At 38.4% G+C, this 17,118-nt stretch overlaps 1 protein-coding gene across 1 annotated transcript; it reads left to right on the forward strand.

Annotated features, from left to right (window-relative positions):
* The first annotated feature begins 8,600 nt into the window (after nt 1-8,600).
* LOC143889738 (putative protein S-acyltransferase 7) lies at nt 8,601-16,407 on the forward strand. Its single transcript, XM_077394058.1, has 6 exons — nt 8,601-8,881; nt 9,608-9,781; nt 11,104-11,286; nt 13,507-13,815; nt 14,875-15,108; nt 15,599-16,407. The coding sequence occupies exons 2-6, from the start codon at nt 9,665-9,667 to the stop codon at nt 16,025-16,027; spliced, it is 1,272 nt and encodes a 423-aa protein (XP_077250173.1). The 5' UTR covers nt 8,601-8,881; nt 9,608-9,664; the 3' UTR covers nt 16,028-16,407.
* The last annotated feature ends 711 nt before the right edge of the window (nt 16,408-17,118 follow it).

The following is a 17,118-nucleotide window of genomic DNA, read 5'->3' on the forward strand; positions in this document are numbered from 1 at the left end:
CTATCAGTGGTTTAAAGTGTTTATAAGTGGTTTATATAGACTTACCAGTGGTTTTAGAGTGTTTATAAGTTGTTTATTTAGGATTACCAATGGTTTAGAGTGTTTATAAGTGGTTTATATTGGCTTAACAGTGGTTTATAGAATTTATAAGTGGTTTATATAGGGTAAGCAGTGGTTCATATTTCCTTGTCATGACTTAGTAGTGGTCTAGAGTGTTTAAAAGTGGCCCAAATTGTCTTAGTAGTGGTTTATGTTGTTTTATGGAGATTTAGTAGTGGTTGAAGTTGTGCATAATTCTAAAATGGCAGCTTTACTTGTTAATTGGAATGATTTTTTTTCAATTGGTTATTTTGACAATGGTTTAATTTTGTGTAAACAGAAGAACGGTAGAACAAAGAGCTTCTTTTATCTTACACGTCGACGGCTTTGTAAAGGATACGGTATCATTTCAATACGTCGGCGGGAAGAAGTTGCCCGTAATTGTGGGTCGAAAAAAATTGTGAAAAAATTGGAAGTAATTAAGGATTTAAACCAAACTTTAGAGCTCTAAACCATACAAATCTAAGAAATTAGGGGTTCAAACAAAAATTTACGACTTTAAACCATATATTTCTAAAAAACATAACCAAACTTTAGGGCTTTAAACCATAGATTTCTAAAAAAAATTAGGGTTTTAGTTGCTGATTTTCCAAACTGAAAGAGAGAGAGTACCAACCCTAACTTATTGGTTTGAGTCTAAACTGATTTGGGAAAATTATAGAGTTTTCTAAACTGATTTTCCAAAATATACGATTTTCTCAACTAATTTGGTAAAATATAGGGTTTTCTAAACTAAATTTCTAAACCAAACTTGAAGGTTTAAACCAAAAATCTGTGAAAAATTTGGAGAAAATTAGGGGTTTAAACCAAACTTTAGGGCTTTAAACCATAGATTTCTAAAAAAATTAGGCGTTTAAACAACTGAGAGGGAGAGACTACCAACCTGTGAGAGGAGGTTCACTCAGAATAAGAGGATACCGGAGAGAGGTGCACGAACCTGCGGGGCATTGTGACCCTCTAATGAACGATTGGGATCATCCCATGAGAGAAAGAGGGCATTGTGGCCCTCTAATGGACGGTTGGGATCATCCCATGAGAGAGAGAGGGGCATTGTGACCCTCTAATAGACGGTTGGGATCATCCCATGAGAGAGAGGAGGGCATTGTGGCCCTTTAATGGACGGTTGGGATCATGCCATGAGAGATAGGGGGCATTGGGGCCCTCTAATGGACGGTTGGGATCATCCCACGAGAGAGAGAGAGAGAGAGAGAGAGAGAGAGAGAGAGAGAGAGAGAGAGAGAGAGAGAGAGGGGCATTGTGGCCCTCTAATGGACTGTTGGGATCATCCCATGAGAGAGAAAGAGAGGGGAATTGTGGCCCTCTAAAAGACGGTTGGGATCATCCCATGAGAGAGAGGGGGGCATTGTGGCCCTTTAATAGACGGTTGGGATCATCCCATGAGAGAGTGGGGGGCATTGGGGCCCTCTAATGGACGGTTGGGATCATCCCACGAGAGAGAGAGAGAGAGAGCCCTCTAATGGACTGTTGGGATCATCCCATGAGAGAGAAAGAGAGAGGAATTGTGACCCTCTAATTGATGGTTGGGATCATCCCAAGAGAGAGAGAGAGAGAGGTGACGGTATTTTAAAATGAGGGTATTTTTTACTAAGGGTATTTTTGTCACATAAGCATCCAAACCAGTCAACATCACTTCTATTTGGTGATTTAGAAAACACCACTCTTGAAATGTCATAGTCAGAAGAAACCGTTTCTATTTGGTCATTTTCCCTTTTATATTTGTCTTTATTTTTCATTTGTTTGCAACCAGGGAAGGTTATTTTAGGAAAATGATATCAGCACTGCTATGTTTTAATAAATGCATGCAAACATCTTGTCATTTGGTAATTAAAGAGCTGTCAAAAGGATATCTCAGTTCTCAAAAAGCTGTTACAAGCCAATTAAAAAAGAACATAATAGCTAGGACTGCACATCTACTAAAATGTTGCAGTGCTGATATCATTTCCCTTATTTTAATGATAATAGTATTGAGAAAGAGGAGTAGGCCTGAGATTAAATGTAGGGCGCTGACATTCCCCTGAGGCTATTTTAATTAGGGCTGCAACTCGGGTCGGGTTTTGGAGAACCCAACCCTACCCGAGAAATATATCGGGTCGGGTTTTATTCGGAAAACCCACAATTCCAAAACCCGGCCCTACCCATGATAAATCTCGGGTCGGGTCGGATTTTTTCACGTTGATGTAATTTTTTAAGGAAAATTCTTGTTTGGCAAGGTAACTCAACTCATAGAAGTAGAAATTACACTCACATTACACTTGAATCAAACAATGATGTAATTATACTCACATTACACTTGAATCAAACAATGCTGAATCAAACGCTTGAATCAACTCAACTCATAGAAGCAGAAATTACACTCACATACAATAACAGTGGGTGCGTGGGTTTTTACTTTTAACTTGTAACTAACAATAGAAAAAAAATGTACATACTATAACTTATGTAACTCGGGTCGGGTCGGGTCGGGTCCCTTCAAATCCGGCTCGACCCGAGATTCATGCGGGCTTTTGAATGCTCAACCCGGCTTGACCCGAAACCCATGAAACCTGAACCCGACCCAGGTTATTTTCGGGTCGGGTCGATGCGGGTCGGGTAAAACCCAGCTTGAGTTGCAGCCCTAATTTTAATGATAATTGATGGGCCCACCATTCCACCAACGGTTTCTATTGGGCCCACCAACTGTTCCTGTTGTGTGTGGAGAGAGAGAGAGAGCAGTCAAATGGTGGGAAAGTGACATTTACGTTAGATCCTAATGTTTAACGTTAGGAAGCCGTCACGGGGGGGGGGGGGGGGGGGGGGGGGGGGATATCAGTGCCCTAAATGTAACCTCACATAGAACTAGTATAGCAGCCTATGCATAACATGGAGGAGAGTATTGGCGAGAAAGTGGCACCCTTTCTTGAGGTACATGGTTTCATAAATTAGTTATCACTTATATGAGGACAATTTACATAAGGAGTTTGATATTCCTGTGCCATATTGTCAAACTTCGCACACCCTTAATTGACATCTATTGCCATCCTAAGGACGGGTGGTGTTAGTTGACCTTCCTGGCGTTATGGTCTTAAGTGGGAGCATGCATATGTATGACGTCTTGATTGTGTACCTAACATTTGGTATTAGAGGAGTTCTTCAGTATAATCTAAGCTCTTAGGACGCTCCCTAACGCGAGGGTGTCTTCCTAGCAGCTTTTGAAGGTTAATAACATCTTATCAACCACCATGTTAGGCCGTGCGATCATACATACGATCAAAGGGTTCTGAAGGAGTTATGGTTGCCATTGGTATCAACGGATCCAGTCGCTTGAACAGTTGAGGTGGGGCACAATGATTGTCTTTTAGGTAAACGTCACTGATATTCGAACTACCATTGTTTGACAATGGGACAAACTCAACTTGTCTTTTTATTTAACAACCCGTCGAAGGTTACTATACCAATTCAAATAAGAAAAGACAAAGTGTTCGCCTCATTATCAAAATATGGCAGTGTCATCATTAGTTACCTTAAAAATTACTCTCAATAAAAATATAAAAAAAGCTAATGATATTGGCACTATCATGTTTTAATATAGCCATTGATATAGGTGCTATCTTGTTTTGATAAGTGCGCAAACTTAGCTTGTCTTTCATTCTTAATTGGTAATTGAGATCTTTTTGGGAACTGTAATATATTATTATATTACAGTTCCCAAAAAGATCTCAATTGCCATTAAGAATGAAAAGTCGAGCTGAGCTTGTGCAATTTGAGTATTTGACCGCTGTTTAAATAATAAAAGACAAGATGGCTCTGTGCAATTAACGAAACAAGGTAGGCCAATATCAGTAGATTTAATAATTGCACAAACTTAGCTTAGTTGGCTTGGGAACAGTAAAAGTGTAAAACCCTTTGTCAGCAGTTAAATAATACAAGACAAGATAAGTTAGTGAAATTTTCAAAACATGGTAGTGGGATTATCATTAGCCATTAAAAAAGGTTGAAAAGGTTTGAATAAAAAATTAGGATGAAAATGAGAGTTAATGATAGCAAGTTGGAGAGTGATAACACCTATTTGACCAGTCAAAACAACGTCCGCTTTAGAATCTTTATTAAAGTAGAAATTTAAAGGATACCCTTCTCTTCTGTTGTAGACATGACATGAGAACTGTCTCGTTCCCCTCGGTTTTCCGTCTCTCTTTTTTGGCAATGACGAATGTACCCTTACATTTCAAATAAATTAGAATAACTAGTTAGAATTGAAAATCATATTTGCACTAACACGGAGGAGATTTTATATGATGTGTCCAAGTGAAGTCTAACAGTATTCTTTAGAAAGTACACTGGGCCCTACTCCTTAGGATGATCCAAACTGTTCATCTGATGGGCGACAACTTAAATAGGGCTATACCCTCTAAAGTCATCTCCGTAGGATGATACTAACCCTTTGATCTGTAGAGAAACCTCTACAGATCGGAAGGTTAGGATCATCCTAAGGAGATGATTTATGGGGCTTTTTTAGGGGACTAATAAATCGACTCCCTGACATCTTAAATCGACTCTCCATGTGTCTTTCTCTCTCTAACCCAGAGGAGAGAGAAAGACACGTGGGAGTCGATTTAAGATACTTCGGAGTTGATTTATCACTGCCCCCTTTTTAATGTGTAGGATTAATGATCACACACCCAACCCAATGAGATAGTTCGTATCTGACGTCCCAATTGGGCTGATACACCTGATTTTAGCTTGATCACTCCTATGATTTGAGCCAAACTATTCAGTAGGGACTGGGGACCATTTGTTCAACATAGACACCCAAATGAATGGTTAGGATTGTCTCATTACAGTGGTTTTCATATATTTTACTTCCATAGACCATAATGTCCCTTACTCTTCACTGAAAACAATGGGACCCACCACTTCAAGATCCAAATGCGGCCCACATATTTGGATGGTCTAAATCATTCATTTGTTAGATAGGTCGTGCCCCAAAAATCCTCTCACCTATTTTCACATTACATAGCAAAATATTTTTGTTCATTCATCAACCTAATGTTGAAATTCTTCAGATCGAACTCAAATTTTTAACCCGTAGATCAACTAAGCCCTATTTGGAATATAATATATATCGGCGATGACTTGCTCTTTGGCACCAATTTCTATTGTGCTTAGGGGTCGTTTTAAGATATTTGGGGTCGATTTATCACTGTCCTTCCTATCTAAAGGGAGAGAGAAAGGGAGAGAGAAAGACACATAGGGGGTCGATTTATCACTGCCCTTCCTATCTAAGCAATCTCCATCATTCTAAATCTGTGGGTCACGGCAGGAGACACAATGCCCGCAGTTCCGATCCACTGGAAACAAAATCTCTACCATTTCAATATGTAGGTCATGGAAGGAGACAGAATCTCCACCTTTCCTTTATGTGGGCATTTGGCAAGGAACAAAATCTCTACAATTCCAATATGTTGGCCATAGCAGGCGACAAAAACTCCACAAAGAACCGTGCTACGTCGAAAAAAGACAACTCTACTCCTTTAAATAATTACAAGAACGGGATTTATCTGTTATTGCCACCCTTTAAATCAGTCCTCTCCATCCGTACCATTTTGGCAGTATCCACCCTTGAAATGGTGTGCTCAGCTATTTTGGCAAATGATAGGAGTTTTTTAGTCATTTCACCTGAACAGAGATTATCTGGCATTAGCTTTGGGGCATGATAAACTCGCACCCCATGTAGGATGATTCGCACCACCGTTAACGTGAATCGAGGCAGACTTTAACGCTTTTTTTACGTGTACAGTGGAGCGAATCATCTTAAAGGGGAGCGAATTTATAATTGCCCTTAGCTTTAGCCATTTAAAGTGAGATGTCGTGTTTCATTTACGGCCGATAGATTCCCGAAACACGTCGGAATTGCATAAAGCGTCACAGTCGGTGTCAGCAATTGACGCTTTCTTTCCTTTTTCTTTTCTTTTCTTTTTCCGGCGTGACAGTTTTTGGTCTCTTGAGTGTCCTTTGGTTCTTCCTCTTCCCTATGCTACGTCATCAGGTTTTCTATCCCTTTTCAGTCGTTTTCCGAGCGTATCTGCATTCTCTTGTCTCACCTGCCACGTCAGCAGGATTTATCTCATTTTAAAGTCGTTTTCGGATCTATTTAAATAGTGCATGTGTTCGGTCACCATTTTCCAAAGTTCACGTCATTTGCTTAGTAATCTGATTAATGCAATTAAATTGATAGGTTAGTGGACCCCCCCAAAAATTAAGCCAATAGAGCCAACCCCAACCGTTGTATCAGAAGCCTTGAACACGAACTATCTTTCCTAGCACTCTCCACATTGTGGGCTCCACTGGGCCAACTTCCTAGATAAGCGTGGTGATATATTCTCCCCCTTTTTTTTAGTGGGACAGTCCTTCTAAGTGTATTTATTACTATTCTTTTACACTAGAGGGGACTGTCCCAAGTAAGGGAAGGGGCGAATATATCATTTCCCTGGGGTGGATAATGCACTGAAATGGTGGGGCGGGCCCAATCACAAGCCTTTAATCCAAATGAATCTCATAATTATTGCCATCTAGTTTTGGGACACATTTACAAGAAGACCAAAAAGTAGTCAAACTTGACACGGCTGAAATGACCGAAATGCTCATATCTTAACTATAGATTTTTAAAGAAAAACCTAACAAAAAAAGTGGCAAATAAACGTGTTAAATGCCGTCTCACTCGTAGTTTTAAAACACCCCCGAGTAGGGGTGCAACTCCAGTCAGGTCGGTTGGGTTTTCCAAAACCCTACGCTACCCGAGAATTATCACCGGTCGGGTCAGGTCTAATTTTTTTAAGGAAAACACAACAAAATGTAGATCTTGTCAGCATGAGTAAAGTTCAAGTATTTCCACACTAGAACTATAGGTTAGTCGCTAAACCACAACCATCTGTCTCGTTACCAGACCCAAATGTACTGAAAATGTGGTACAACTTGCACGTAGTAAGCATATAGCTTGATGACTTCTGAGCGATTCAGCCAGAAGGTGAACCAGCCTAAGCAACAACATTCACTCTCCTCTAATAGCAGAAAGCTACCATGCCTCGTTCTCTGGTCTTTGAAAGAGTCGGAACAGGCTTTAGAAAGCTATTTAACATGGGTTTAACCCGATCAGAAGCTTAGACAGGATTACGCTGGAAAGCAGGCCATAATGGCTATTAAGAGTAAGGTAGTTCCTAGCCATTGAGATGCCGGCGCCGACTGATCGATGAAAATAATGTCAGCCTGTTAACATATAAGAGGACTAGGTAATACATACGAACTTGATGAGAAGACTCACCCCTCTCTTTCCTAGGCCTCGAGTTTGAAAAAAAGCTGTGGCTAGCAGTTGGACTATGATATAAAGGGCTACCCTTTTCCCTCATTGCTAAGCCACCTCCTCCTCCTCCTCTCTCTCTCTCTCTCTCTCTCTCTCTCTCTCTCTCTCTGGTATAGTCGATTGGCTTCGCTCCTATCCTATTTTGATAATCATAATTGGATTTAGTAATGAATTGATCAAAAAGGTACGATGCCCTGTAAATAGGGCATAAAAGCAGGTCTTTTTGAAGGTTAGTCAGCCGATCGCTCGTTCTTGTCTAGTATTGACTAGCCCTTCTATTGTATCGATTGATAGATGGCTGCAACTGGACGATTTTCATGAGCATTCGTAAACCCTATCCTACGCAAGATAGTTTCTCGGATTGGGTCGGGTTGGATTTTCATTTTTTTTAACATAGGATAGTGAATAATGTTAAAAATTGTAGGAAAAAAAAAACAAATCTTCAAACCAAAAATCACTAAATTTATATCATCAAGAGTCTAAATTTAAAGAAACTATATTTTCACGTAACAGACATGATCACCTCAATTGAAAACAATTGTATCAATATATTGGAAAAATAATTTTCCATGTTATTTAAGAAAGTCACAATACACCCATAAGAGTTGGGGCAGGATTCGAGTTTTAGGTTTTTTTTTTTTCCCCTTTAAAACCAGCTCTACACAAGATTGAGTCGGGTTTTTCTATTTAAAACCCTACCTGGCTACCTGGCCCAAAACCCATGATTTCTAAATCCGACCCATGTTATTTTCAGGTTGGGTCGATGTGGGTTGGGTGGGTAAAACCCGACCCAAGTTGCAACCCTACGACCCTGAGTTGACTTCCTTTTCCATGCCCGAATCCACAAGGATTTTTCTTGGCTGATGAAGTATGGTATGAAAATTTAATCTTTACTTAGGGGTATTTTGGTAATTTCATTTTTAAAATTTTTTTTTCCAAAACGGAGCCCCGTTTTCAAAAGGGTTCTCCATCCGACAAAATCCCACTCTTCTTTTCCCGCCCCCTTTTTCTTTACATCCTAAGATCTATCTCTACTTTCACTTTATTAAGGGCTAAATCTGGCAATGTACCCCCAGGTTGAGTGGGCAGTTTCGTAATTTAATCTTCTGACTTTAATTTTTGTTTATTTTTTTCTATTTTTGGTGAATCGTTCTGACCACCCCTTCAATTGCCAACCTCGCCTTATTTCCAGCAAAATCGGCCGGTTGGCCTGCGATTCTCTCCCTAAAAAATCGGCGCGCCAAAACGCGTCCTTAACTCGCCCCTACTCTTCCCTGTACCAAATCGGGTCTGAAACCGAAGCCGAGCCGAGCCGAGCCGAGCCCCAGCTGAGCAGAGACCTAGGGTTTAATGTTCTTTTTTTTCTTCTATCCTGCTGTTGAAAGCTTTGAATTCGTCTGATTCGGTTTCTTTTCCAAACATTTCACGGTGAGATGAATAAAATTTCTTTTTTTTTTCCCTTTTTTTTTCCTCTTCCTCGATTATTCGATTTCTTGTTTGATAATATCTCTCTACATTTTCTTTCTAATGTTTTTTTTTGTTTTAGGTTTTTATGAAATCAACTGATTTCTGTGGATTTTCATGAAACTAAAATTCCTTGAATGCAGTTGATTTTTTTTTTTTCTAGATTTGCATTGCATGTCGTTTCTTCTTGAATCTTCTGAAGGTTGTTTTTACTTTTTCATCTTGATTGATTCTCTCTAGTTTTTCAGAAATTGTCTTTTTTCTTTTTATAGATTTCGTGAAAACCTGAGAAATTCAAGTAATTTCATTCATGAAATGAGCTGATTTTATCTTCTTCTTTCTTTCTTTTTTTCTTGAAGCCATGTTCTTTCTTCTTTTCTTTTAGTTTTTCCCTCTTTTGTATCTCTGAATTGCTGTGGCATTTTTCTATTTTTTTTTATTTTTTTTATTAGGTTTTTGCTTGTGTTTTTATGAAACTAGCTGATTTTATCTCTTTTCATTCTTTGGATTTCACTAACATTTCCATAGATTTTTCCTTTACATTTCTCTGTGCATTGTTTATGCATTTTTTTTCTTCAATAAATCCGGATTTTCTCTCGCGATCTCGCTGCGTGCAATTTTCTTGTTATTTTAGTTGAATTTTCCTTCTGCATTTCTTTGATATATGTATATAATTCTTTAATTTTGAAGATATCCAATCCCAGAGGAGGGCAAATGCAGAGATTGTAGTATTGAGATTCAATCAGGATGTCTGGGAAGATGTATGTGACACCTCCACCTCCTCAACTTTCTGACTCTAATCGTCGGATAATCGACACTAATGGCCCGTCCAAACGAGTCTATCAAGTCTGGAAAGGAAGCAATGTAAGGTTCCTTTCATCTCCTCTCTTTATCTCCAAACCATTTTTCCATCACTTGACTCAGTTTTGTACAAATGTTATTTTCATTCATCCAATCATGCCTTTTCAACTTCTATGGTGTCTTTTGTATTGCAGATAAAATTAGTCTTTTTTTTTTTGAGTTTTGTGGTGGGATTCCATTTTGTGCTGTATTTCCTTCTCTTATGTCTGCATTATCTCATCCATATAGCTGATATTTTAGTTTAGTTCAGGATGAGTTTGTTGCTATCTATGTGACCTGTGAAAGTCTTCTCATGGCTTACTTGTTATCTTGCTGATTTGAATTTCCTTTCAATTTTTTGCATCGATGGTCATTTTTGAACTATTGAAAACTTTGGTGAATAATCTCACCCAAGAATCCAACATGAAGAAAAAGAAAAGAAAAGATTTTCAATAGGACTTGGCGTTTCAATTCTGTTTTTACTTGGTATCAGGAAAGAAGAGAGATAGCAATTCCATGAAGTGCCCTAAAACCTCTGTAACCTTGCCGACCTGAAAAATTACGATTTTTGAACTGTTAAAAACTTTGTTGACTAATCACCCATTAATCCAACATGAAGATGAAGAAAAAGAAAAGAAAAATTGTTCAATAGGACTTGGCGTTGCTATTCCCTTTTTACTCAGTACCAGGAAAGAAGAGCAGTAGCAATTCTATGGAGTGCTCTAAAACCTCTGTAACCTTGCCGACTTGAAAAATTACGATCCACCCATGGAAGTGTTCAGCTATTACTGTCTTAACTTCAAAAGAATCAATCTTATGCATTGGTTTAGATTTTTTGATCATTCCCATGCTTTGTGCACCAAAAACTCATAAACTCTGCTCTTCGTAAGATCTTTACTATCCGTTTTCCTGATGTGTGGTAACTTAGGAGCTTCTTTTCGGAAGGGAACAGTATATTCTAACATATGTTAAAATCCTTAATAAGAATGATATTCAGCGCCCTTTACTAAGTTTATACATGTGAAGAAAATACTGGGAAATTCATTTATAATACTTGTTGAGAAATTAATAGCTGCTCATAGCAGATTGTCTTTAGATTGAAAATCTCTTTCCTGTTGGATCTTTAGTTAGTGCACTCATAGATATTCCCAAGTACACTAATATTATGTGTATGTACTTGATCCACATCCTTTTTACTTTTTATCTTCTGATAGATATCTTGTTGCACTAATACTATCATAATGGTTTTCTTTCTGATTGAGCTTCTTCAAATCTGTGATCTATTCCTTTCTTCTAGCCTCATTTAGTTAAGTGAACTGACATCATTTTTTTAAAATATCTTGCAGAGATTCTTCCTTGGAGGCAGGTTCATATTTGGTCCAGATGTGAGGTCTCTGATATTTACAATACTTTTAATTGTAATCCCAGTGATTATGTTTGCTGTTTTTGTTTCTCAAAACCTGGTAAATGAGTTTCAGCACGATCTCGGGAATCTCATAATAGCTATTGCCATTATCTTTACAATATACGTGAGTTTCTTCTTTCTTATTTTCATTTACTTGCTGTGGCTACTGCATAAGGACATACTCCTGCTACAATTTCCAAATATTTTCATAAAAATGCAAGCTTCTCAACTACTACCTGACTATGTTGTTCGTGGGCATTTGATTACACATTAAGGTGGCAGACACCAAATTATGAATTCCTAACATGAAAGTATTTTTAGGATTACATTTACTCAGCTATGAGCATGCATCGGCGATCATGTCCTCGAGGATCAGCAATTTGACAACCAACAATCTTATTCCTGTGGGTCCTTTTCAGTCAACACACACACACACACACACACACACACACAGAAATGAGGCTCATGAGGCTCCCCAGACAGGGCTTCAATACTCATAAAACAACCATGTTGTTCCTACTGATCTTTGTCTTTCTGTAGTCTCTATACATACTGCGTACAATTATACGAGTCTCTCCAAGCAAGGACTTTGATACTTAGGGTAAACAACATCACGTATATACTTCATATAATTTTATTTGGCATGTCATATTCATGAACATGCTAAAGATTTTTATAAGCTTGATGCTTCATAAGCCCTTGTAGAAGAGGAGAGCCATCTGTTTATAATTCTGCCTTATTTCACCCCTTCCAACTGAGGCAATACAAAAGTGACAAGTAGCAAGCGGACAATTTTTATTAATATCTTTGAAGACCTATTGATGATGCCAAGGCAGTAGTTATCCACATGGGTGGCATTTGAAATCCCATAAGTACGAAATGCCTACGGAAATTGATATTCACATACCATTGTTTTAATAATATCACTATTATCTTCATGATACACCTCTCTAAGTTGCTTTAAGAGACCACTATGATTCCTTTTGTTGTGGGACAGTAATTGTTGTATTTTTTGTTACTTTGGTACTCTCTGGGGGTACTTTGTGCGGACAACTTGTCCCCTTTGTACTGTGGCTCTATTTCTAATAAAATTTGTTGTTAACTATAAAAAAAAACAAAAAAAAAGAGACCACTATGATTCTCAAAAAGCTATCAGCAGCCAATTAGAGAAGTGGATACTAAAGTGAGGAGTGCCATTAGCAAAACAAGGCAATGTGGATATCATTTTGGAACTCGTAAAAGTGGACATTATGTGTCTATATAGTGGCTTGATTAACATGGAATCCAACAAAAAGTGAGGGAGGGAAAGCAGAAGAGTTTTCCTCCAGGGTTAGAAGTTTGAATAAAGTATAGGGATGAAGAGCTCTTCAAAAAGTTTGATTTTCAAGATGGTATTCAGATTTCAATAACCAAAAGATTTGATATCAAATAACTGTTATTTACGGTAATTGTTATTGTTTTCAGGTTGTCATTGCTCAACAAAAAAAAAAAAACTAATATTTACTGCTACATAGGCTTAAAAGAGTTTTTTCTTCTGACATGAATTTCATGAATTTTACATAGATAAGAGAAATTATGTGCGTCTAAGTTGCTTCCCGTGTTGCAAAACCATATGCCCAGGTGAGGGTGTCCTAGGCCCTAGTCCATGCAACCCTAATGGTAAATTGGCAGCCCCAAGGAGGCTAAAATTGATAAGCTGAATGTATTAATTCTCTACTGGTAATTGGTGATTGATGATTTAGTTTTAGTTTCTGAGTGATCATTATTTCGTTGTTTTAAGATTCCTAGATAATTGAATACTCTCCTAGTTTTAATCCAGTTACTATTTTCCATTATCCATATTATTTGTCAGGTAATATAAGGTCTTTGCAAGTTTGAACTGGCGGTTGAGCCTCTAGCTCAGTTGGTAAAGACAGTGGTCTATCACCCTGAGGCCACTGGGGGTTCAATCCCAGCTTACCTATCACACAAAGGGAAAAAAAACATGTTTGAACTGTTCATTTAACTACTACTGTGAGTTCTTTACGTTTTTCATGTATATCTAGCCCTCCCCAGACCCCGCAATGGCGGGAGCCTCATGCACTGGGCCTCCCTTTTTTTGTGAGTTCTTTACGTTTTTCATGTTAACTGTTAGCTAAGTTTTCATTGAAGTTGCCCATATTTTATAGACCAGGCACTTAGAACAACCACCGGAGTGCCTGGGTGACTATGGAGGATTGCCCCCCTGGACTGCCAGTCACCTTGATAACTTCAATTCTTCTCATTTCATGCCTTTCAATTTCTTGGTCTTCTTTATTGTTAAATCAGCTATTTTATGGTGCTGCATTGCTACTTATGCATTCAGGTTATATGTCTTCTATTCCTCACTTCTGGAAGAGATCCGGGCATTGTTCCTAGAAGTGCACATCCTCCAGAACCAGAAGATGATGGTAATGCCTCCAGTATATCGACAGATTGGGCGGGAAATCAGGGTGCTGCCTCAAGTTTACCACCGACAAAGGATGTCCTTGTCAACGGGATGGTAGTCAAAGTAAAATACTGCCACACATGCATGCTATATCGCCCCCCACGGTGCTCTCATTGTTCTATCTGCAATAACTGTGTTGAGCGCTTTGATCACCACTGTCCCTGGGTTGGCCAATGTATTGGGAAGGTATTTTTTTCATTTTACTGTATCTTCATTGCTTATTACCCTATGCTTAAGTATTGACCTTTTTTTGGGATGGAGACATTTTTTAAGGGATTGAGATGGTCGCAAATAGTTTTCAATTTGGTCAATGGTCATGATCATACTTTGATTGGGATTTGCTAGGGACCGTCGCAGAAGGCATTCGTGGGTGGGCTGTTGCATGATAGAGCAGCCACATAGGCACATATTTTGTCTTATTCATTTAATTCATCTGAGGTGGCTGTTCTATCATGCAACAGCATGCCTGTGAAATGCCTTCTGCAATGGTCCCTAGCAAATCCCACTTCGAGTATTTGTTTTGCTAATTCATTATGATGTCTGATACTCTGATGTCATGTATGTCTATGTATAGAGTTATTCAGAAGCACATGTGGACAAATGTATGTGTATAAATATTGGTTGTGCTACTAGTAGCAACTTATGAATCACAGGTATTATGATTTGCAGATCTAACACTACCCATTCGACAAAAGTTCCTCCTGGTAGTTTAAAATGGATCTGGTGTCATTCACAGCTGTAGTTGTAACATGTGGAAAAGATGGGGGTTATTTTTTTAGGTCATAATAGCCTTGTTTGGTTTCTTACCAAAAAAAAGGTTTTATTTTTGTTTCCTTTATTCTAATTTGGTTCTAAAATTTGGTGGCTCTGTTTTCGCTTGACGGTAGTAAACATTGCCGTTAGACCCATAAAAATCAAACAAGAGGAAACCATCTGTCATGATGTGAAACTAACTTATTTGTTTTGAGAAATGCCTAAATGCATCATTTCTTCTCATTTTTGGTTTTGATGCTAGATTGGATATACATACTGACGTACACATGAAGATTATGTCCGCTCCTTTAGATTAAAATTTAAGCTAAGTTTAATATCTGATTTTATGCATTGGGTTTTGCTAGTTATTGTTTCGTTACCATGCTTTCTCCTTTGTGTGACCTAATGAGTCGATTCTTTGCGCCTCTTTCTTTTTGTAGTACTTTCCATTATCTTTCTTTTGTGTATGAACTCTCTGTTCCCTTTATGCAGAGGAATTATCGATTTTTTTTCATGTTCGTGTCCTCCACGACTCTGCTATGCATATACATCTTTGCCTTTTGCTGGGTAAACATCAAGAAAATAATGGACGCATATGATTGTAATCTCTGGAAGGCATTTCTGAAATCACCCGTGTCGGGCATTCTCATCATTTATACATTCATAGTAGTATGGTTCGTCGGAGGCCTGACAGCATTTCACCTCTACTTAATCTGCACCAACCAGGTATTCTTTGTTTCCCCTTAATTCCCTTCTGTTAGATATACCTGTCTATATTTTTTCTTTTATGTGCGCGCACTTATAAGTTTCACTTTGTTTGTAGTCTTACGTGCAACATATGTATATGAGAATTATATGGTGTGTGGCCGTAAAGTCCAGTATTTTTTCAAAAAATACCATACGGCCCACTTCATCGGATGATCCAAACCGTTCATTTTCGGGGCACAACCTATTTACCTTGTGGCCGAACAAATGAACGGTTTGGATCATCAGATGAAGTGGGCCGTATGGTACTTTTTGAAAAGATACTGGACTTCACGGCCACACCTCATATGTATATAGTTCATTTTATTATTGGCAGATTAATGTATTCTGGGAACCCCTTGGCCTAGCATAATTTTCCACCTGCTGCTCTCAAGTTAACTTTGTGCTTGGTGTCAATATTTCCCTTCTGATTTTCCTTACAAGTGATAACATATTCACAATGTTTATGCAGACAACTTACGAGAATTTTCGATACCGCTATGATGCAAAGATGAATCCCTATAACCGCGGGTGTGCCCGAAATGTATGGGCGATCTTTTTCACAAGGATTCCGAGGTCTAAGAATGATTTCCGAGCAAAGGTGAGAGAGGACTCTTCTGCCTTTACCCCCTCGCACTCTCTTGGACGTGTCCTAAGCCCAGAAATGGCCAAAACAAGCTTTGATGTAGAAATGGGTGGGAAACGGCAGACCGTTGCTGCAGAGGAGTTTGAAGAAATACAGAACCAGATTGGGTTGGAGAGATGTGGGACCCAACCGAGACATTCGAACTGGGGTCAAAAAGGCAATTGGGAAATCACACCCGATATCCATGCTTTGGCTTCTGAATTTGGAATGGAACATGGCTTTTCAAACAGAGAAAAGATTAATGGAAGCCTTTGAAATGGGCGTGAAAAAAGGGTGTGTTAGTTAGTTCCTCGCGATGATTAAGAACCTCTAATTCGGCTAAACAGAAGACAATCTAGAAGTCGTCGAAAACTGGAATGAGAAGTTATGACAAATGGGGGTTAAGTTGGCTAGCTTTTCTTTCCAAGTTTTCATTTCGAGGAGGAATTGCTGGTCTGGAAAATGGGATTTGAAGGGGGGAGGAATTGTTGTTGTAGACTATCTGTTTCTGCAGTTGAAAGGCCTCTACATGTTTTTTAAGGAGAGTGTTGTGAAATGGGAATGTGTGTGTGGGTTATGGGTGTTATTTATATCTTGATTGGACTCTGCAGAAATCAGGAACCCTTTTGATCATTATAGTGGGAATGTTGTTGGAATGTGGTTTGTTTGATATGATGTTTTAAAGGTAATACATTACCAAATTATGGAATTGGAAATCATCATTAGATAGTGAGAACTGGAATCCTCTCTAATAAACTAATTTATAGGGATTCATGATAAGTTCTGAATATTGGAATCTCATAAAAATACCCATATGAAACAAATTTGTGTTTGCATATGATTTCTATTCATGGATGTAATTTCGTCCTTGGTAGTACCTAGATAGGCCCCGCTTAAGACCGTAACATAAACTTAAATCATAAAAATAAGAAAACTATGTTGCGTTTGCATCTTTGATAAGAGGTACATGTGGTCTCTGCATGCACTCACTTTAGTTGCAGAGTTCTTGCGAATTTTCCAAAAGAACCATAAGACAAATTTCTTGCTCATGCATGCTTAAAAGGAGATGATAATGGTACTCTCTTGTTTTGATAATGACACTCATCTCCTTACACTTTTCTAATCTAGCTGTTTATAGCTTTTTGGGAATTGTTACCAAGGTTTAAAATTTCGATTTCGGTTTCGGTACCGGTTTCGGACTTCCGAAAAACCGAAATTTCGGTCGAAATTTGATACTCACGTTTGAAATTCCGGACAGAAATTTCAAAATTTCGGACCGAAATTCCGAAATTTTGTAACGTTTTTTATTTATTTAAAAAAGGCATTTTCTTGAAATTTCAGACCAAAATTACCGAAATTTCGGACCG

The sequence above is a fragment of the Tasmannia lanceolata genome, unplaced genomic scaffold (assembly GCF_043159265.1).
Source record: "Tasmannia lanceolata isolate RefF3 unplaced genomic scaffold, GAP_Taslan_0.1 ptg000013l, whole genome shotgun sequence".
NCBI lineage: Eukaryota > Viridiplantae > Streptophyta > Magnoliopsida > Canellales > Winteraceae > Tasmannia > Tasmannia lanceolata.

Bases quoted from the DNA above. Each gene is read 5' to 3' on its own strand.
- LOC143889738 (XM_077394058.1), top strand. From the start codon at position 9,665: ATGTCTGGGAAGATGTATGTGACACCTCCACCTCCTCAACTTTCTGAC. The intron at 11,287-13,506 runs GTGAGTTTCTTC...TTATGCATTCAG, and splicing joins CCATTATCTTTACAATATAC to GTTATATGTCTTCTATTCCT. The intron at 13,816-14,874 runs GTATTTTTTTCA...CCCTTTATGCAG, and splicing joins TTGGCCAATGTATTGGGAAG to AGGAATTATCGATTTTTTTT.